The 20,582-nt window shown below is 62.7% G+C and overlaps 1 protein-coding gene across 1 annotated transcript; it reads right to left on the minus strand.

The window, feature by feature from the left end:
- Positions 1–9,586: 9,586 nt before the first annotated feature.
- Positions 9,587–20,380, minus strand: NUAK2 (NUAK family kinase 2). The gene is made up of 7 exons (XM_066982993.1): positions 20,150–20,380; positions 15,503–15,623; positions 14,270–14,421; positions 13,317–13,382; positions 12,078–12,197; positions 11,800–11,932; positions 9,587–11,722 (listed from the first exon to the last, which is right to left on the minus strand). The coding sequence occupies exons 1-7, from the start codon at positions 20,339–20,341 to the stop codon at positions 10,587–10,589; spliced, it is 1,920 nt and encodes a 639-aa protein (XP_066839094.1). The 5' UTR covers positions 20,342–20,380; the 3' UTR covers positions 9,587–10,586.
- Between the last annotated feature and the right edge of the window lie 202 nt (positions 20,381–20,582).

A 20,582-nucleotide genomic window follows, 5' to 3' on the forward strand; every position in this document is an offset into this window, starting at 1 on the left:
ACTGACCCGGTTTGCCTCAGCTGAGAATTTGGCCTTTAGCGTTTCTGTCCTGCTGTGCGGGGGGCTGGGGGGGCACCCCAAAAGGGGCAGGGGTGGCTGCATCCCCTCTCGCGCTGGCACACCTGGGAGCATTTGGGCCACCAGGTGGGCACCGGCTCAGCGCGGCCGCAAGGAGAGAAGTGGAGGGGACTGCGGCCGGAGGAGAGCTGTGCTGGGAGGTAAGCCTGCTCTGTTTCTGAACCCAGCAGCGCGTCGGCTTTCAGCTGCTTTTGTTGACCTGGGAAGACGGCGAATGGAGCCGAGCTGCAGCTGAGCAAACACGGCGGGGAGGAGGCAGCGGTGGGGCTCCGGGGGTCCCACGGTGCCCGTGGCCGGTGGATAGACCCCGCTGCCAGCATCCCCTGCGCCTGCTGGAAAGGCTCCCAGGGGGTGACACGGGCTTGGTGCGGAGCCCACACGGGCAGGGGACACCCAGAGAGCACACAGACACCTCCCGCAGGGGACACCCTGGGCACATCCTCGCTGGAGGGAGCGGTCACATCGCCGCGGGCTTCGTGTGAGCAGCCTGGGCTTGGCCAGAGCTCTTTCAGGGTACCCAGCTGGGCAGCCTGCCCTTTCCCCACGTCCAGCCGAGCCGTCCGCTCGGGGTAAATGCTGGAAGGGAGCCCAGGAGGCCACCACCCGTGCCTCAGTGTCCCTGCAGCCCTGGGCTTGGTGATACAACCAGGGACCTGGGCAGGGGGAGGAGCAGCGTGAATGAGAGCTGGAGATGGGGAGAAGGATTTATCTTCCCAAAAGCACCCCGCTGCAAAAGGGCATCACATCCCTGATCCGCCACCAGCTCAGGCTGTCCCCGTTCACTCCCCCTTTGTGCTCTCCAGGTATTTTAGCAGCCCCCAGACTTTTGCCCCCCGTTCCCCATTCCCGCACCGTGTTTCTCCCGGTGCCTCGTGCTCACCTGGTGCGTTTTCCTGCCTCCTGCCCCACGGCTGCACGTCCCATCACACACGGGCAGCGACACCCAGCACCCAGCCCGGCTGCATCCCAGCAAGGCACGGGCTTGCATCGGCACCGGGGCGCCACTAATTAATTACCTGGAGAAAAAAAAAAAAAAAAAGGCAAAAAAAAGTGAATAATTGAAACTTTTCAGGCCGGAGCTCTCCAAACCCAGCTCCCTTGGCTGCGTGGCTCTGCCCCAGCCCCCCGGGGGGACGCAGCCCCCTGCAGGGGGTGCAGGATGTTCGCTGCCCCCTGCCCTCCCCGCTCCCCCCCGGGGGCTCCGCTCAGGGCCCTGGGGAGGCTCCGGGGGCTGCGGCCACAGGGGGCCCCCGGCAGCCGCCGAGCGACCGGAGGCTCTGGGGCGGGGGGGGGGGGGGGGGCGCATAGGGAGGGGACCCACCCAAGGGTGCTGGGGCAGGGTGGAGGCCCCTCACCCCAATTAGCCCGTTAACCCCTTCCTGCCCGCAGCAGGGCCAAGTGGATGCAGTTTTAGGGGTAGGAGCCCCGTCACCCTCGCCTCGGCTGGCACCGGCGCAGCCTGAGACACCTTGGGGCATCGCGGTGCTGTGTCCTGGCTGCGGCCAGCCCCTGAGAGCTCGGCAGCAGCTGAACCACGCTCTGCAGCCTGCGAAGCGGGGTCCGAGCTGGGTGTGCCCACAGCTCCGAGGGCAAGGCACCCGCTCGCTGGGTGCTACCACCGAGGGTGCAGCCGCTGGCCTGGAGAAAAGCCCCCCCCCGGCAAGCTGCTGTGTGGTTGGGGGTGCGCTGGAGGCTTCTAGGAACCATCTCCAGGGACTTGTTGGGGCCAGCAGGGAACCGGGGCACAGCCAGCATCATCCCCATCGCCTCTCACCGCCTGGCACCAGCCATGTGCCCTGCCAAAGTGCCGCAGAGCAAAGCCACAAACCCTCCAGGGCTACCATCTCCCAGTCCCCAAACTCCAGCCCTGGGGTCCTCCCTGCTGTTTTCTGCCCCCACTGTCTCAGGGGGTGTTTGAGGACCTCTGAGCCATCCCATTCCCAGCTGCCTGGGCTCCCCACTTTCACACCGTGCCATTCAGGGAGCAGCAGGACCCATGGGCTGTGACATCCCCGCTGCCCCTGCAGCATCCCCCCGTCCTCCAGCCCTGCGCGCTGGCCAAATCCCCGCTGTGCCGGCACCCGGGGCCTGCTGGCACCTTCCCCTGCCCAGCAAGGGGGAGGCAGGAGCCAGGAAATGCTGCGCCGGGAGCCAGGCGCTGCCGGTGACATCGGTGCCGGTCACAGGGACAATTCCCGCATGGCGTTGTGCAGCCCGCAGCTCCCTGAGGACTCGCATTCTCCGAGCGGGCACCGGCGCAGCGGGGCCGGGCGGGCTCATAACGGCCCCCTTTGTGCCGGCCGGGAGGAGAGGTGAAGCTTTGACGTCAGCCCGGGAGGAATTCCTTAATGCCATTCAGGCCTCCCTCGCCCGCCTCGCTAATTGCGTTTTATGTAATAGCTGCAGCTGGGCTCCCAGGCCGCCGCTGAGGGTGGGAGGAGGCAGGGTGAGGGGGCAGCGGGGGCCCAGCCGGGCCCGAGCCGCCAAAAATGGGGACCCCCATGGGGCGAGCGCCGCAGCAGAGCCAGGGTGCCCTCCTCTGCCGTGCTCTGCCTCGTGTGTGATCGCCGGTCAGCACGGCGAGCTGGCGAGAAGCAATAACGATAAATTGTTTGGGATCGAAGGGGTAATTGCACTTAACGGAGACGAATGAGGCGGTGATTCATCTCGCCAGCGTTATGCCAGCAGGTTTCCAGCTGCACAAGCTTGGTCAATAAAATAAAGTATTTGCTGGTGGAGCTCCCAGACGTCCCCACAGCATCCCCATTGCTCCGGGTGCCTCTCTGCGTGCCCAAGGAGTGCCCGAAACCGCACCGGAGGCTGCTCCCTCGTGCTGGGACCTGCCGAGCACCCGAGGCGCTCGCCTTGTGTTTCGGGATGCCGCTGGCGTTGCCTCGCCCCGACTTGTGCCACCCTGCCGCAAATGCCCCGGCACAGGGGGACTTGGTGGCTCTGCCTGGCTCAGCAGCCTTCCTCCCGAGGAGGAGGAGGAGGAGGGGGTGCGGGGGCAGCTGGCAATCAGCAGTGGGAAAGACGGCGGGACCCCAGACGTCCCCTCCCCCTGCCCGCTGGCTTGGCCAAGCTTAGGCTGTAAAAAGAAAGAGCTGGTACCAAGGATAACATGCTTTGCATTCCTGCGCTGTCTCCGGGGGAATTTCGCCTGATCTACATGAAAAATACTCGCTCCCCCCGAGGTCAAAGTGTCTGGAGGAAAAATTTCCGAGCGGAAAGGCTTAAAGCAGGGCGGAGGGGAGCCACTGCCGGCGGTCTGGGGCGCGCGGGTCTCACCCTGGCGCGAGCATTGGTGGCCGGTGGCTGTGCAGCCACAGCTGGTGACAATGCCACCGTGCTGGTGACAACGCCACCATGGCCAGCACCCACCAAGGCTCCAGGAATGGGTGATCGCAGCTGCCTGTGGCTCTGTCCTGCCGCCCTCGCCCCCATCCTGCTGCCCTCGCCCTCTTGGTGCTGGGGGATTTCTGCCTTCTCCCACCTGCAGCCCCTCTCGGCTTTCCTGCAGCCGGGGAAACGGGACGATAACCATAAAAGCTTTGAATTCCCAGCCTGTGAAGTTTGCGGGCTTCCTCTCCCTTTCTTCTCCGCCGCCCTGATGTATCGCTCACACCTGCGCAGGCTGCGAGGGGACAAAACATCAAAAAAGCCACAAAGGCCGGGGGCTGCGGGGGGCTCGCCGCTGAGCCCGCATTCCTCCCCTGCCGCCCACTCGGGGCTTTCTCTTTCAAGTGTCCCCAGTGCATCGGGGTGCCCGTCCTGTGTGGGGCTGTGCTTTGGGGCAGGGAGCGAGGGGAATGGGGCAGCGGCGGGGAGGGAGCCGCTGCTGGCGCCGGGAGCCAAAAGCACTCGGCAAAGCCCCATTTCCTCTGAGTCACCGCAGCTGAAACCTCGACCCGTGAGCCCCAAATCTCACCGTGAGCTCATGCAGCCGCTGGCCCCAGTGGGAGCCGGAGCCGGGGGCAGGCAGCAGGGCGCGGGCGAGCTCCGGAGCCGCCTGCCCACGCCGTAACCCTGGTGCGGTGCCGGGAACCGGCTGGTTTCCAGGCTGTTGCAATCTGTCCTCGGGCTCTCGGGCAAGGCAGGCGGCTCTGCTCCTCAGAGGGGTGAGCAAATCCCCTCCGGGCGCTGCCGTCACCCTGCGGGCTGCGACTTTTCGCCCTCCCGGAGCTGCTGCCCTCGGCTGGAGGCTGGGGCCTGGCTGCACATCACCTGCGGGCTGCCCAAAAGTCACATCAGCACCCGTCGGCCTCGCCACGGGGCAGCTCCTGGTGACGCTGGGCTCTGGAGCTCGTGTAGACCCAGCAGCTCGTGCCTGAGGATGGAGAGCACGGGGAAAGCACCGGGACTGCGCCCCAGCGAGCGCCGTGGTGCTGGGCACAGCACAGAACAGAGCCCCGCAGGATCCGGCCCCTCTTATGCTCATGGCCAAGCTAACAATTTAATTGCGCGTTTAATAATAAATACATTTCTGGGGTTGGGGGAAAGAAAGGCTTAGGGAAGAAAATGAAAAGGAATTTAATTAAGGGCAGTGCTGGGAATGTCTCTACCACAATAAAGATAAGAAGGATCAATTGCTTCTTCCTAGGATCAAAGAGAGGGCTGGAGGGGGGGGAAGCAGTGCTGTCGGGAGGGTACAAAGTACAGCGGAGGGAGGGGAAGGCAGGGAGAGAAAGGCACACAAGAGAAAGCAAAAGAGAGACAGCTAGATAAGATTAGAAAAATAATTGATGCTGCAGATCCCCAGGGGCCACCAGGACCCACAGGTCGGCCGGGGCATGCTGGAGCTGATCCCTAGGAGGTGGGAGAGGGGGCTCCATGCTGCCCCGTGCCCGGTGAGGGGAGGAACAGGGGCAAGGAGCTGAGGACTGGGGCCGCCGGTGCCGTCCCACCGCCATCGTGCCCTCACCGGCACCGCTGCGCCCAGCTCTGCCTGCTCCGCTTCTCGTTTGCGATGCAAAGCCTACAGCTTTCCCAGGCTTCGGGGTTGGCAAATCCTCCAGGCAGGAGCTCTGCAGATGGAAGCAGAGCTGGTGTGCCCCCCTCATCGCAGCTCTGCCCGACGTGATGCCTGTGGGACACAGAAAAGTGGGAGAAGTGGCTCTCACAGGCCACAATTACTACAAGGAGCGGTTCTGCACCTTGCTGTTGCAGCACGGCAGAAGGCTCAGGGTCACGTTTCCCCCTGGAGGCTCTCCGGTGGCCGGCAGCTCTGCCGTCCCCATCCCCATGCCCATGTCCCTGGGCACCCTGCCCCAGCACAGCCACCCTCCTCCGGCCCCTCGGCTGCTCGCAGAGCATCTCGCATAGCGCGGGGCACATCTGGGGCAAAGCCGTGACACAGCAGTGACTCAGGTGGCCCTGGGGACACGGAGGTGTGCAACACCTTCTGTCACCGCCGCATCACCGCGAAGGCATCCCCGCAGCATTGGGGCAGCCCGGGCAAGCATCCCTCTGGCTGGGCACGGCCCCAGTGTGCAGGGGGAAGGCAGAGCCCGGCCAGGCTGCCCCCCAGCACCACGGGGTGCACGTCCTGGCCTTCGGCCACCAGCTGCCACCAGCCCCCGGTGGCCTCTTCTGTCCCCTGCTCCGAGCCATGCTCAGCCCTTGTCTCAGAGGGGAAGGAGAGCGGGGCTGCGGGAACTGCAGGGGAGGGGGGTTCCCAGCCCGTCTGGTTGCCTACCCATGCAAAGAAGCACCCAGACAGGTTTTTGGGGAAGGGCTGGAGCTCTGGGTCCCAAATCTGGGAGGCTGGTGCCCAGCCAAGCAAGGCAGCTCGGCGGATCCAGCTAGGCACCGCTTTGCATCTTCAGGCACCCAAGTAACCGTGGGACTCCGATTTCTCCGGGTGTGAAACGGGGCCGCTGATACCCATCTACCTGCAGGACCCACCGCGGAGCTGCCAGGAGCCCTGATTCTTGCTCACGCTCTTTGCATAGGCTGGAACGCCGTTTTGCATGGGTTGGGACGCCCCTGCCACGTTAGAGGTTACCCGGAGCAGGTTTCCCTCCCGGCTGGGAACGCTGCCCTGCGTGTGAGCGGCGCTGAGCCCGAACCCCCAGCCGCTGCCTCCGGAAAAACGGGCTCCATCCTCACCTCACCCGCTTTTGCAAGGAGCCGGAGCTGCGCCCTGAAAAAGCGGCTCAGCCGGCTCGGGTGGCAGCCTGGCAGCGAGACAGCACCGGGGTGGGACACGGCCCCGCCGAGCCCCGGCGCTCACCGCCCCGCAGCAGCTGGGCGGCCGAGCCAGCGGAGCTCGTTCGCCGCATCCAAGCGGGAGCCCCGCCAGCGTTGCGCCTCCCGCGCCTGCTTTGCGCACACGGGAAGAGTTTGAGAAGCGTTTGGGGTTTCGTTGCCGTATGGCAGCTGTCCTTATAGCCATGCCCGGGCTCCCCCAAGCTCAGCAAGGGACGGGCAGGCTGCACGTTGTCTGGTTTGCAGGTCCCAAGAGCAGTTTCCACGTCCCATCAGCTGATGGATGGGATGAGGGGCGAGCCAGCGGCAGGCACGATGCGGGGGGAGAACCCCACAAACGATGGGTAGGAAAGGAAAGGGGACGTCCAAGCAGCCCCCCGGCTGCACGCCGAGCTCCAGCAGTGCCGGAAGAGCCAAGCACCCTGCCCCGGACCCCCTGCGCCCCCTCCTCCTGCAGCGCTGCGTGCCTGGGGACCGCGGGGCAGCCGGGCAGGGGCACCCTGCGTGGGGACAACCCCCCCGGCACCTGCAGTACCGGGGCCCCAGCAGGGTCTGGGGTCACATTTTTTAGGTCTCGGGGTGAGATGAATTGAAGAAAGGCCGCAGAGCTGCACCATTCCTCGCGCTCCTGGAGAGTGGGATCAAAGTTTTCTCCCTTTTTTGCTTTCTCCCTTTTTTTTTTGGCCGCTCCAGGCTGCAGCCGAGTGCCATTGAAAACGGGAGGGCTTTCATGTGGGGATTTCTTCTCTTCTGATCTTCAAAGAAATCCAGCAATCAAACAGGTAATATCGGAGGCACCTTTTAAAAAAAAAAAAGGAACCACTTTGAAAGCATCGTATGCAAAAGAAACGTCTAAACTTTGTTGTGTTAATTGTTCTGGCACTCAGAGCTGCTCCAGGACGTCTCAGAAATATCGCTGGCTCCAGGCCCGCGATGCGTCAGGCAGACACAGGATCACCAAAGCAGGAAACCTGAGGGAGGGGCTGGAAAAAAAAAACCCAGACAACAAATTAGGAGATTTTGGTGAGAAAGAGCGGCGGCGAGGCTTTATCAGAACAGTTTGGGCGATGACAGCAGGAAGCCGATAGGAAAACCCACAGGGACGCGTTCCCTCGCTGCCAGCCCTGCCCGAGGGGCGACGTGCTTCAGCTGCAGGCTGTCCTGGGGGGGGCCCAGCACCCCGGCAGGGCACGCGGCTCCCCTCCCACGCCGCGTCCCCCCGGGCCTGCTCCGAGCCCCAAATTTGGGCTCAGCGCATCCGGGCTCCCAGCACAAGCCCGGGCAGGATGGGGCCGGGGCTGACTCACGTTGGCAGCGCCTTTCCTGGGCACGGCACGGCCGGGAGATGCGGGGGCCACTTGCTCCCCCCTGCACCCCAGCGCCCTTTTCTCCCCTCTCTTAGCCCCCACGGGCCCTGAGGATGCTCGCAGACGTTGCACGGGTTTGTGGCTCCCACAGCAGCCCCAGACGAGCTGGGGGTGCCGCCGTGTGCTGGGGCAGGGCGCAGCGCATCCAGGTGTGGGGGACCCCAAGCCCAGCACCCGATGGAAAATCCCCACACCCCACCTCAGAAAGGCCCGCAGCCCATTCCTGGGTAGGGGATGTGCCAACTGCCCCGGTAAGAAGCCAGGACCCCTACAGATGACAGCAGGAAGGGGTCCAGGCTGCACCCCATAGCCACGGTGCTCGCTGTGGGCTGGCTTCACCCGCGTAACCCCCCCCCTGATACGGGCAGGGAAAGCTCCCACTAATTGTGTAAATCCGCAGGGATTTGCGTTGTGATTGCTTTCTGTGATTTTGCACTGTGACTGATTTCTGCGCCGTGATCCCAGCACACCAGATCCAGCCTCGCCCCTTCAGCTTGGGCTCTGCCAACGCTTCGCTGCAGCCGGCAAATTCGTCTTCGGGTGTTTCTCCCGGGTGCCTGGGGAAGGTGCTGAGTGCTGCTTGGCAGGCAGAGCCCCTCGCCCACGTGCGGCTGGGGAGGGGGCTTTGCCAGGCAGCTCCCAGGAGCCTGGGAGGCAGGGGGGGAGCCAGGGGGCTGCAAACCAGGAGCAGCTGCTTGGGATGAAAGCCCTGAGCAGAGGGGGGCCGTTAATAACGGAGCGGAGGCGGCACGGAGCGGGGCTGGGACTGGAAGGGCCGTTCCCAGGGGCACGGGCACTGCATGGGGAGGGGGCTGCCGTGGGCGAGGAGACACCAGCCGGGATGGGGACGGTCACTGCAGCCCCCTGCCATCGCTTCTGAGGTTTGCTGCTGGGGCTCTGCCCCCTCCACAGCTCTGGGAAGGCGCCGGGGGAGCCCTGCCCCTGCCCCGGGCTTTGTGGGGGCTCGGGTCACAGCGAGGGGGCTCTGCGGGAGGATCCCCCTCTGCCACCAGCCGGGACACACGTGGTGGTGCGGTCACAGCACGCCTCGTGGTGCACACCCAGGGGTGCCACAGCTCAGCCCAGCTCTGAAATTATCACATGAACCTTTCCTTGCAGCCCTGCAAGGGGATGCTCCAGAAACCAAACCCACAAACGGCTGCTGAAAACCTGCCCCATCCCTCAGCGGCTGTCCAAAACCTCAGCCCGAGCTCAGTGCTGCCTCGGGGTGCTCCTGGCGTTGTGAGGGGCTCTGCCCTCGCACCCACGGGTGCCGTGGACCCCAGGCAGAGCCTTGGCAGGCAGGGAGGGTTAGGACTTTGCCCTGGCTGAGCTGGATGGCCCCGCGGTGGTTTGAAGCTCTCTGCTGGCCCTTAAATGGGCCTGGAAGCACGCGGGGAATGCACGGCGGGGGGCAGAGCGCAGCGTGCCCCCCATGGCTTCAGCGGGGGCCTGGCACGCAGCCCCCCCCCCCCAGCCCTCGCCTGTGGCAGGGACCTGAAATGCCTCCTATTTACTCGGGTGGAAATGAGAAATTGTTAGAGTGCTTTGTAGAGCAATGAAAGCACTTTCAGTGCCGCAGCAGAAGGGGACAAAGGAAGCTGGGGGGAAATGGGCAGAGAAGAGACCCCCCCCACACACCTGGCACTGGGCCACAGGGGAGCTCCGGCTGCTGCGCCCCGTTACAGACAGCACCTGCAGGCACAGCAAGAGGAGACGCAGCTCTCCGGGGCCAGATCCTGCTGCCAAAGCTGCTCCACAAATCCGAACCTGCACAGCACCAGCGCCATGAAAGCGGGGAAGGAGCTTGGCTCTCCCCCTAGCAGGGGCTCAGCACCCCACAGCGCCGGCAGGAGGCACCCGCTGAGGGTCACCTTTGAGCATCCCCCCCGACACACCGCACCGGAAGAACAATCAAGACAACAACCAGCATCCACCTTTTGCTTTTAATTTAATGGTTTTCTCAGGACTAATTTGTTGGAAGGGGAAGGGAAACGGCCAGCAAACACAGCAGATGGTGCAGAGCTTTGACTCGCAGCACATGGGCACAGCCCAAACACCTCTGCCCCCCACAAAAATATTGGGTGGCTGTTACTGAGCCAGACAAATCCAGTGCTGTTGAAGTTAAACATTAACCTCAGACAAGAGGCAATAAATAAAGCAGTGCCTTACAAAAGGCACCTTTTTTTTTTTTCCTTTCTCCTTTCAACATTAAAAATTGACGTTGGCATCAGAGCACATTTTCAGACTGTGGTTTCGGCTTCAGCCAGACCCAGGTTTCCTGCAGAGCCAGGGTTTTCCCCTTCTGTGCGCAGGATGAGGCCCAGGCCCACAGCAGCATCAAAGCACACACGTTATTCCAGTTGGGTTTCTCAGGGCAGGAGAGGGAAGGGCTGGGGCTGGACCCCATTGCCAGCAAACCCAAAAAGCCCAGCCCGCAGCCAGGACAGCACCTCTCAGCCTCCTGCCAGCACCCTGCTACATCTCTAGCTTGGTTGAGGTATATCACCTGCCCTATCCGTTAACTTGTGCAGCCAAAAAAAAAAAACAAACAAAAAACAGTGCAAAGAAAAAGAAATCCCACCCCCCTGCTCCTTCCCTCCCATGAGATGAACCTGCCTGGGCGGCAGGGAGGGGTCCAAGCACCCTCAGTGCCTCTGAGCCAGCTCCGGGAGCACCCCCAGACCCCAGGGGGGCTGCTGGAGCAGCTCAGGGCTTTGGTCCCGTTATATCCCCTCCCATGGAGATGTGCCCAGGCCATCCCATTCCCCGCGCTGCAGCCCCTCCAGTGTCCCGCAGCCACCGCAGCTCCCTCCCTGCGCATCCCAGCGCCTCCCCGGGGCTGCGAAATAAATACGTGGGGCACAGGGCAGCGGCAGCAGCCCCGGGCTGGGGGAGCCCGGTGGGGACACGTGGGGTGGCTGCAGGGGGTCCTCAGCTCAGCTTGAGGCTGATGGCCACGGCGTGCCGGTAAACCTCGGTGACGTTGTCACAGCTCTCCAGGGAGAAGCGGCTCTCCCCCAGGGCGCTGGGGCAGTGCGTCATGGTCCAGCGGCGCAGCCGGCGCCCTTCATCCGCCTCCTCCTCCTCCAGCCGCAGGAGGCTGTCGGCGGAGACGCAGCCCCGCATGCCCACGCTGCCGGGGGGGACACGGGTGGGCAGGTCGAGCTGGTCAAAGGACTCGGTGGAGAGGATGCTGTCCTCGCTCACGGCACTGGCCGGGCGGGTGCGGGGGGCCAGGGGGGCTCTGGGCAGGGACACCTCGCTGAAACACCCAAAGCCCTGCCGCCCTGGGGGGCTGCCTGGCTCGGTGCTGCTGGGGGAGTACTTGCTGCTGTGCTTGAGGATGCCTTTTCGGCCGGTGGGGAGGCTCGGGGGGGGCTGATCTGCAGAGGGGCTGTCAGCAAACACGCTCCCATCGAGGTCCAAGCTCCCTGCGTCCAGAACATCCCCGGACTCGCAGCACTCCAGGGATGAGTAATAGCCCGACTCCCTCTTGGGGGGCTTTTTTAGGATTCCCTTCTTGGGCACAACCGCGGGGACAACACTGCTGCCCTCACTACCAGCCAGCACCTCTGGGGACAGGATGTGGATCAGAGCCACGGCAGCCGCTTCTCCATCCTCGCTCTTCGCCTCTCCCGGAGGAGCTGCCGGCAGAGGGCCGGGCACCTTCTGTTCGCAGGAGTTCCTCTTCTTCAGGATGCCCTTGGGCCGCTTGAGGATGGACTTGGAGGGGTTCTCCGGGGCCAGGGCCACCTCCTGCAGCACGTGGGAGACGTCGTTCTCCTTCTTGGACTTCTTGAGCGAGCGCTGCCGCTCCAGGGCCACGCCGGGGATGTGCTGCTTGAAGAAGCAGCGCACCTTGGAGCTGTTCTCGAAGAGGGGCCGGGAGGAGCGCCGCAGCCACTCCGCCACCGTGGCCAGGGGGGACTCGCTCTCCCGCAGCATCTCCTGCTCCCCGAGGGGCACTCTGTAGCCCCAGTTGACCCACCAGTGCGTGGCGATGTCCTCGATAGTGGCTCGGCGCTCCGGGTTCACCATCAGCATCCACCGGATCAGCCCGCAGGCATCTGGGGGAGAGGCAGGTCAGGCACCGGCAGAGCACGGGGCGGGGGGGGACCACGCAGGGCAGCGGGGGTCTGCCTACCTGACAGCTTGGTGGGCTCCCGGTAGTCCCCGCTTGTGATCTGCTTGACCAGAGTCTTGTAGTCGTGGCCGTCGAACGGCATCGTGCCGTGGACCAGGATGTAGAGGAGAACGCCGAGGGACCAGCTGTCCACCTGCCACAGGGAGAGGTGACCCTGGAGGGGGGCAGCAGGACCAGGCCACCCCCCCCCCCACCCAGCCAGAGGCTCACAGCAGCTCCTGGGGTGCAGGACAGGGCTCACACCACCCCCCCCAGACCCCCTGGGAGACACAACGTACCTCCGGGCCCTTGTAGGGCCGCCCGTTGATGATTTCAGGAGATGCATAGAGAGGGCTGCCGCAGTACGTCTGCAGAAACTTGTCCTGCTGGTAAACGTTGGACAGGCCAAAGTCTGCGATCTAGAGAGGGAAGTTCACGGCCGTTATTAGCACACAGCAAAGTTCCTGATTGCAGGGGGAGCAGCACAGCCGCATGAAGCTCTCCAGCTCTGGGCTTGGCTGAAAGCAGTCCCCCCTTGTCACCCCGGGTCTTGCCCTCACTTTGGACACCCTCCTGATGTCCCTGGGGAGCGGCAGCATCCCAACCTTTCCCCTTGCCCTTCTCCTCCTCCAAGAAAGCTCATCACAGCCTCCTGCTGCCAGCTCTGCCCCTCCAGCCCCATCACCCACATGCCATGAGCAGAGGCAGCTGCGGGGCTGTGCTTAGAGGGAGCATCACAGGGCCCTGCTCCAGCTCGTTCACGGCCACCAGAGGCTGCTTCACTCCTCCTCTGCCCCACCTGGCACACAGGCATTCATTGTGCGCATTACATGCCACCTCTCAGCAAGCAGAAGGTACAGTCCCTGCTCACGAGGTTACCCACTAGAGATAACGCCCAAACCTTTCATCTCCAGCCACACCGACCCCGGGGAGGCAGGCACGGCCGCAGTGCTCTGGGATAAAGGGAGCAGCACTGCCAGGGCCAGCAGGGCCCGGCTGCCCCCTGCCTCCCCGTGCCAGCCCAGCCCCGTGCTTACTGGAAGCAGGGCTTGCACTGGGAGCCATCCCACCCAGCCCGCCTGGGTTTGAGCTCAGCATTCAGACTTTGCCCTCTTATCAGCTGCCAAATAAACACTGGCGGCTTTAACAGCCAGAGCTCGGGCTCTGCCTCTGCAGCCTTTGCCCTGGCAGCCAGAAGGGGGATTTGGGAGCCCTCCTGGTCCCCATCTCTCGGGCTGGCTGCCTCGCTCCGTGGCAAACAGCGGCACAGGCAATCACAGCAGCCTCTGGGCCAGCAGAGCCTCCCCAGGGCTGTGGGGACCAGGTGCCCCAGGGGATACAGGGTGTCACAGCCACCCCCAGCCCTGCTGCCCTGGTCCCTCTGGCCCCAGAGACACCTGCAAGGGACAGGGCAGGAGCAGCACTGGCACCCCAAGAAGCTCCTCAGCCAGGATCAGCCCCCAAAACCAGGCAGCATCCCTCCCAGCCCTCAGCCGGGCGAAACCCCAAAGCGTGGCCAGGCCCCACCAGCCCCTCACCTTGATGTTCCCATTGGCATCCAGAAGGATGTTCTCCAGCTTCAGGTCTCTGTGCACGATCCCGTTCTGAAAGGGAAGGCAGAGCCGGGCTCAGTTTGTGGTGCTGGAGGAAGGGAAGGTCGGCGCGGGGAGGTCACTGCCATTCACCCGCTGGCACAGCGGTGATTGCTCGGGCGTTCACGCAAGTGAGACAGCAGTCAATAACCCCAGGTGCGTGGATGAGGATAAGCTGGAAGCCACGTCCTGAGCTGGGTGCTACCAGCAGTGCTTTACCCACCACAAGCCAGCACCCCGCACCGGGCTCCTGCGCCCTCCCCAGCCACGCACCCGCCGGTTCCCACTCCCCAGGGCGAGCCCGGCTCTGGGCTTTGCTGGGACCTGCCCAAGCAGCACCCCGAGGTGCTCCGGGCGCAGGAGGTGCCCTGCAGCCTCCCATTGCTGCCGAGGGCAGGCAGGATCCCAGGGCTGAGGACGACCCACGCGAGACCCCCAAGTATCCCCAGGGAGACACCCGGGGTCCTTGCAGGGCTGGCAGAGCCCACCCGCAGCCCCACAGCCCTCTCCCAGGGGACGAGGCGGTGACCCAGGGCTGGGCCCGCAGCCCTCGCACACAGCCCTGGGCGTCTCCCCCGCCGCGGGTGGGACGGGGTTTGGTCCTGCCAGCGGGGTTAGTCAGCCCGACGGCGCAGCAGCCGCTCAGCGAGCCGGAGCCTTTCCAAAACGCTGCTTGGGCACTTCCCAAGGGCCGCCGTGCCCTTCAGATAAGGGGCAGGATTAACCCCACTTCCCGAGAAAGATGGGCGAGCTGCTCCCACCTCCCAGCCCCGGGCAGAGCTTCCCTGCCACATCCATGCCCAGCTCCAGCACCTCTGCCCGCAGCACCTGGGTCTGGCCGCGCTGAGCCCAGGGGAGCTGACCGGCCCCGATCCCCCCAGGAAGGCGGCCCCACGCACCTTGTGGCAGTAGTAGACGGCCGACACGACCTGGCGGAAGAAGTGCCGTGCCTCCTGCTCCGTCAGCCGCTGCCGCTCGCTGATGTAGTCGTACAGGTCCCCCTTGCTGGCGTACTCCATCACGATGACGATCTTGCTGCTGTTCTCAAACACTGCGCACAGACGGGGAGGGGAAGCCACAGGGCATCAGGGGGGTGCTTGGAGCCGAGGGACTTCATCAGCTCCCGCCTTTTAATGACCAGAAGCCCTGACCGACCCCAACACATTGCTTTTCCCCTTGGTCTGGTTTGCAGACCAGGTGTCGGGGTTTGTGCTGGTGCTTGCTCTGGGGTCGGACAGGGATGGCTGGAGCTACCAAGGAGCCTCCTGCAGCCCACACAAGGACAAGCTCTGATCCTCCAGGAGGAGACTGGGACACCCCATTCTTCCCTAAACAGAAGCTTCCCTTCCTGCTTAGAGGGAAGGGGTGAGAGGCACGGCCGGGTGGGCTTTCCATGCCCCACCAAGGCTCCAGCTCAAGCCCCGCACGGCGCAATTTCCTCCTGTCTGCAGGCAGCTACCTCGCTACTTCTGAACTCCAGCACCCAGCGTGACTCAGCCCTCGCAAACAGCATGCGAGCTGCCAGGCAGCGTGCTGTTGTTGGGAGGACAAAAGGACTCCGGATACCTCACGTACGCCACCCAGGCGGCAGCAGCCCAGCACCGGCCGCACGCACACACCGGGCACGCCGCGATAAACCCCGCGCACGCTGGGTTTGCTGCCAAAGGGCTCGGGTTTGAGCAAAGTCTGACCCAGTTGGAGGCTCGCTCCAAATCTGATTGTGTCTAGAGCTCGAGGACTTGTCTTTTGGCTGCTCTTGGCATTGTCCTGATGGCCTGGGAGCAGAGCCCAGCGAGCAGCGTCAGGAGCGATACGGGCACCGCGGTTTGGTTTTCCTGGGCCCCAGGGGAGGGAAAGGGAAGGGCTCCAGCACTGAGGTTAGCTCCTGCCCCGGGCCGAGGGCAGAGCCGCGGGGATTTCCAACACAGGGACTGCCACCGCTTCGGTGCCAGACTCTTAAAGACTGCACCAACTTTCAGGGTGTGCAGGAGGGCACGGGGCAGGTTTTGGAGCTGGTAATTCCCCGGAGAGCAGCGGGGCAGGACCAGGGGAGGCACAGCCCCTGCCAGGGCCACAGGGGAGGCCAGGGAAGCAGCTGGAAAGGAAAGGGGTGGTGGGGGGGGACGACTCACCTTCATGGACAGCGATGATGTGGGGGTGGTTGAGGGACGACATGATCTCGATCTCTCTCCGGATGTGGACAAGGTCCTGCTCATCTTTGATTTTGTCTTTCCGGATGGACTTGATGGCCACCTGCAGACAAACACACACATACAGCAGTCACCCAGACGCCAGGAGAGGACACCACAGCTTCCCACAGCCCCCTGCAGAGGCAGGGCCCCCCCTCTTTTGGGAAGGGGCTCTCTAACAAAGGATCAGCAGCCCAGCTCCCCACGCAGGCGTGCGCTATCCAAGGGCATCACCTCTCCGCGGTGAGCAGCTTAACAGCGAGCTTCATCTGTGAGGGTTTTACAGCTTCCAAGCCCTGGCGCTGAGCACACAGGGGCTGCTCACCCCCTGCAAGATCAGCTCCGAGCCCCCTGGGGCAGGCAGCGCTGCCCATTTCTCCTCTGTTTGGGTGGCTTACGGGAACCTTACAGGAACCAGGTCCTAGGCTACAGCTGCTGCTGGACTGCGGCCAGAGGAATGTGACCGGCACACATGACCGGGGAGATAACGACATCTTCTTAGGGTCACGGAAATAGAAAAAACAGGTTTTGTTTTTAATCACAAGTGTTTATTTCAAGGAGGCGATTACGTAGAGGGAAGGGAAAGTTTGGTGTTCAGGAGCAGATCCCGCCCAGAAAGCGCAGCACCGCGCTGCAGCCGGCCGGGGCCCATTTCGCTTGGGTTTCCCAGTTGTCCTCGACAAGGAAACCGAAAGGGGAGGGGAAAGAAGACTAAGTGCTGGAGAATAGATGCCTTCTAATCCTTTTTCAAAAGGGCTGGGGAGAGACAATGTGCTCCTAGGGCTGAATTTACAACTGAATCCAGCAGAACCTCTTTTCTTGTACCAGACAGGAATGCGGAACAGCCTTAATCCTGCGAAGGGACCCAAGCGGGTCTCCCAGCAACCAGGAGAGGGGCCGCAGACACCCGCCGGCCCCAGCCCATGCTCACAGCTGCGAGACATGCATGTGGCCTCACCCCCCTTTGCTTTAGGGGAGCCCCAAACCCCGCTGCGAGACCCCAGCCCGCCAAGGAGCAGGGGTCGGGAAGCCCTGCTCCTTCCCAGCCCCACAGCAAGCAGGGGGGTGGCAGTCATGGGAGAGCTGCGTGGCCTCCATGCATCTAGCAGACTTTTTCCACCCTGACTTGCTGCTGTGTTGCATTTCCACCTCTTCTGCCACCAAGAAGTGCCCCCCTGACACTGCCCAGGCAACGTTTTCCAGCACAGCTGCTCTGAGCAGAGCCCATCTCGCACTCAGCAAGCCACCAGGTGCTCAAGCAGCGAGATCTCAGCTGCCACACCGCTGTCTTGGAGCCCACACCAGCTTTAAGGGCTCAGACAGGCAAGCAGGAGATGGGCTGGTTGAGTCCCTTTGGCCCCGGGGCACATCTCTGGGGCTTCAGGGCAGGTTTGTCCCCTGCACCAGCAGAGGCTGGAGGCGAGCACCCAAGCAGAATGGACTCTGACCAGAGGAGGTTCAATAACCCTGCACAAAGCAATACTGAAGGCACTTAATAGCTTCTTGAAACCCAGGTATTCTTCTCCATGACCTTTGTGCTACGCTAGCAGGTTAAAGTTTAACCATTTTCGCTCCAGCCCCTGATTACCTGACCCCCTGCAGAATGCAGGAAGCCAGCCTGCTGCCCTCCCGAGTCCCTGCTGGCCCTCTTGGTTCATCTCCCCATAAAAACAACATCCAGCCCAGTAAAACAGCCCGAGCATTTTGGGGTGCGTGCAGAATGTTGCTGACTGAGATGCTCACCCTGAGCCTGGCCTCAGAGCAAGACTCACCGCCTGGAAAAAGACAAAGTGGCTGCGAGCTCCTCAGCCCGAGGAGATGCCCCTGGCTGCACTCAGAGCCGCCTGTCAGCCGCAGTTAGTGACCGCCGAGGCTGCAGCGCCAGCAGGATGAGTGCTGCTCAGCCCTGGAGCCATAACAGACACAACACAAGGAAAAGCCACCGTTAGGGTCCGCATCTCGTGCTACAGAGACTGAACTGCACGTTTGGGGTGGGGTGATTTATCCACCTGTCAGTCCCTGCTGGGGAGGTTAATCCCTTGGTTTTCTTGTCCTTCCCCAGGGGTACCGAGCAGCAGCTTTGTCCCAAGATGTCCCCTACCTAACAGGGCTGGCAGCAGAGGATCCCCTCTCAGAAAGGGAAAGGCACCCTGGAGATGAGGACCTGCAGCTTCAGGGACCGGCAGCAATGCAGCCCACACCCTCCCTCCAGCACCAATGCTATATGATAAAAATTTCCTGCAGCAAACAGCCCCCAGAACTCCCACTGCGGGAGCCTGGAGAACAAAAGTACTTTCCAAGTCAAAAAGGCTTTTAATTAAAAAGTTTTTCGGGGGGCAGAACAGGTATTTTCAGCAGCTGCTGGAAGATGCATTAAGCTACAACCCCAGGCAGCCCTTCAGAAGTTGTTCCAGATTGCAAGTGCAGCGTTTCATGCGCCATGAAATATGGATTACAACCCACTGCGGAAGGGACCGGGGCTCGCCCCTTACAGGAGATCAAAGGAGGCTTCGCCGCCTCGGAATATTCCAGGTGCTGCCTTCCACTTGACACCACGCAAGCCCACAGATCCGTTTCTGACACCGCGAGCCAGTCCCACAGGAGGTCCCGGTTTCTGTTTGATTTCTATTTGACTTGGCTGCGGTCCAGGGCTCGGGAAGGAACGGCAGGCTGGGAGGAAAAAAGGGCCAGATGCTGCCATGCCAACAGGTGCAGGAGCCGGTTTGCACCACGCATTACTGAATCTCCAAACCAAAAACAAGAGGTAGGGGAGGGGAAAAGAGCCAGCAATTCTTTCCCCACCTGCTCAACATTTCAGGGGCACAAAAGTTTTCTGAGGAGTGGGGAGGGCACTCAGGAGCACCCACCAAAAGGCATGAGCACCATTTCACCTAAGGGATTTCTAGCCAGAAAGCAAGACTTTCAGACAAAAAATGCTCACAGAAACCCCCCCCAAAAAAATCTGGCTGATGAAGCCTGGTCTCTGCAGCCTAGCAGCTGGTTAGACGTACTTTGCTCTGAGCTAAGACCAGGTAGGTTAAAATTCAGAAGGAAAAAAGGAAAAAAAAAAGACAGCTAGGCAGTATAATGAGACGGTTCAATATTCAGTGTATCTGACAGAGGCAGCTCCTGATCGGCCAGAGGCCAAAGCCACGCGTGGAGCAGCTCCAGCTTCGCAGCCCCAGCTGGTAACGTGGGACCTGCGCAGCCCACGAGGGCTGGCAGGAGGCAGCAGTACCTGCCCTCGCACCTCGCTGTTTAGGAAGTGAAAGCCACTTAGAGAAGGAGCAAATAATGACCCGGCTCGGGATAAGCTTGAAGATTAAACAGGTCCGGAAATGCTGAGTGGTGCAAGAAAGAATTTGTGGGAAGAGGAGAGATTTGTGGTTAAGCCTCCTGTTCCTACACGGCCAGCTTGCTGCAGTACTAGTTAGTCAAGCCCTTGACTATCTTTGGAATTTATTGAAGAGGCATTGGTCTGTGTATTTAATTTGCATCATAATGGACTTATGGTACCAGACAAACAAGTCCCTGTCCTAAGGGGCTTCCGCAGATAGGTGAGCTCTGGCAGTTCAAAGATTCCCCACACAAGTTTTGTTAGTTAGGGACAGAAAGGGAAAGCCAAGACTTCTCACCCATCCCAAAGGAAGGGATCCTCCCAGGTCAGTGGGTGGGAGCCGCATTTCAAGGCCCTGATTATGCAGCAAAATAGCAGCGCCTTCAGAATCAGATAGGCTAATGGAAAAACAGCAAGCCTGATTTAATTAAGAGCTGTTGCGTTACATGAAAACCTCTCTGATTTACAGTTGTTTTCCTCGACATGCCTCGGTGGCACGCTAGTGATCCAAGCTCGCATCCCTTTTGTGCTCAGAGCATCTCGGGGGGCCCTCACTGCTGCCACGAGAGTTGGGCTGGGGGGCGAGTGCCTTTCCCAGGTCTCGTCCTGCAGTGCAGGGTGCTCAGGGCTGAGCTGGGGCAGGGAAATCACCGCCAGGTTTGCCCTTTGAACACCTGCAGCCTGCGCAAGGCCAGGGCTGCCAAACCCAGCAGCACCCCGCTTTTGCAGGGCAGCGCTCCCCAGCTCGCTCCAGCCCCCAGCCCCCTGCTTTGGGGCACCAAAGGGCGGATTTGGGGGGCTCCCAAGGGGGGGGTTCTGCAAGTCCCGCTTCCACGCAGACCTGGGGGCTCCGCTCACGCACCACTGCAGAGAGTCAACACATCACATCATCACCCCAAAACCAGGGCAAGAGGAAGGGAAAAGCCCTTGAGACTCGAGAGCAGTGTTTGCTCTTCACCGCCGTCTGCCCGTGGCCCCTCTCAGCGCCCCGGTCAAGTGGGCGAGGGGCTGCAGGAGGAGGAGGAAGGAGAGGAAGAGAAGGGGGGGAGCGAGGTCCCTGGGGGCTGCCCCCAGCACCCTTGGGGGGCTCCTGTCCCCTCTGCGGGCCAAGGGGGGGCTGCACCACCGCTGCCCCCCGGGTGTCAGCAGGGGAGAGCCGGGGCTGGCTGGGGGGAGGATGCTCTGAGGGGGGAACGCGGGGGCTGCTCGGGATGGGGGCTGGCAAGGTGTGGGGTGACAGGAGCAGCTCTTACCAGCTTGCCGGAGCGCTCCCGAGCCTTCTTCACCTTGCCGTAGGTGCCTTTCCCCAGCGTCTCCAGGAACTCGTAGCGGTGCTTGAGGTTGTGCTTGTGGTGGTGCCGCTTCACCGCCTGCTTCTTGGGCGCCGGCGACCCGCCGAGCCCCCCCGGCTGCGGGGCGCCCCCCGGCCCCGCCGCCCGCTCCATGCCGAGCTCCCGGCACGGCTCGGCCCGGCCCGGCCCGGCCCGGCCGCTAAATGCGGGGCCGCCCCGCCGGCCGCGCCCCCCCCGCGCCCATTGGCCGCCCTCCCGCCCGCCCCGCCCGGCCCCCGGTGCGGAAAGGGGGCGGGAGGCGAGAAATTTGGGGGGTAGGGGGGGGATCCCGGCAGGGCTGGGGCGTAAGGGGGGCCCCGGAGCTGGGGGGAGCAGCTGTAAGGTGGGGGGGGTT

Source organism: Anser cygnoides, chromosome 25 (assembly GCF_040182565.1).
Source record: "Anser cygnoides isolate HZ-2024a breed goose chromosome 25, Taihu_goose_T2T_genome, whole genome shotgun sequence".
Taxonomy (NCBI): Eukaryota; Metazoa; Chordata; class Aves; order Anseriformes; family Anatidae; genus Anser; species Anser cygnoides.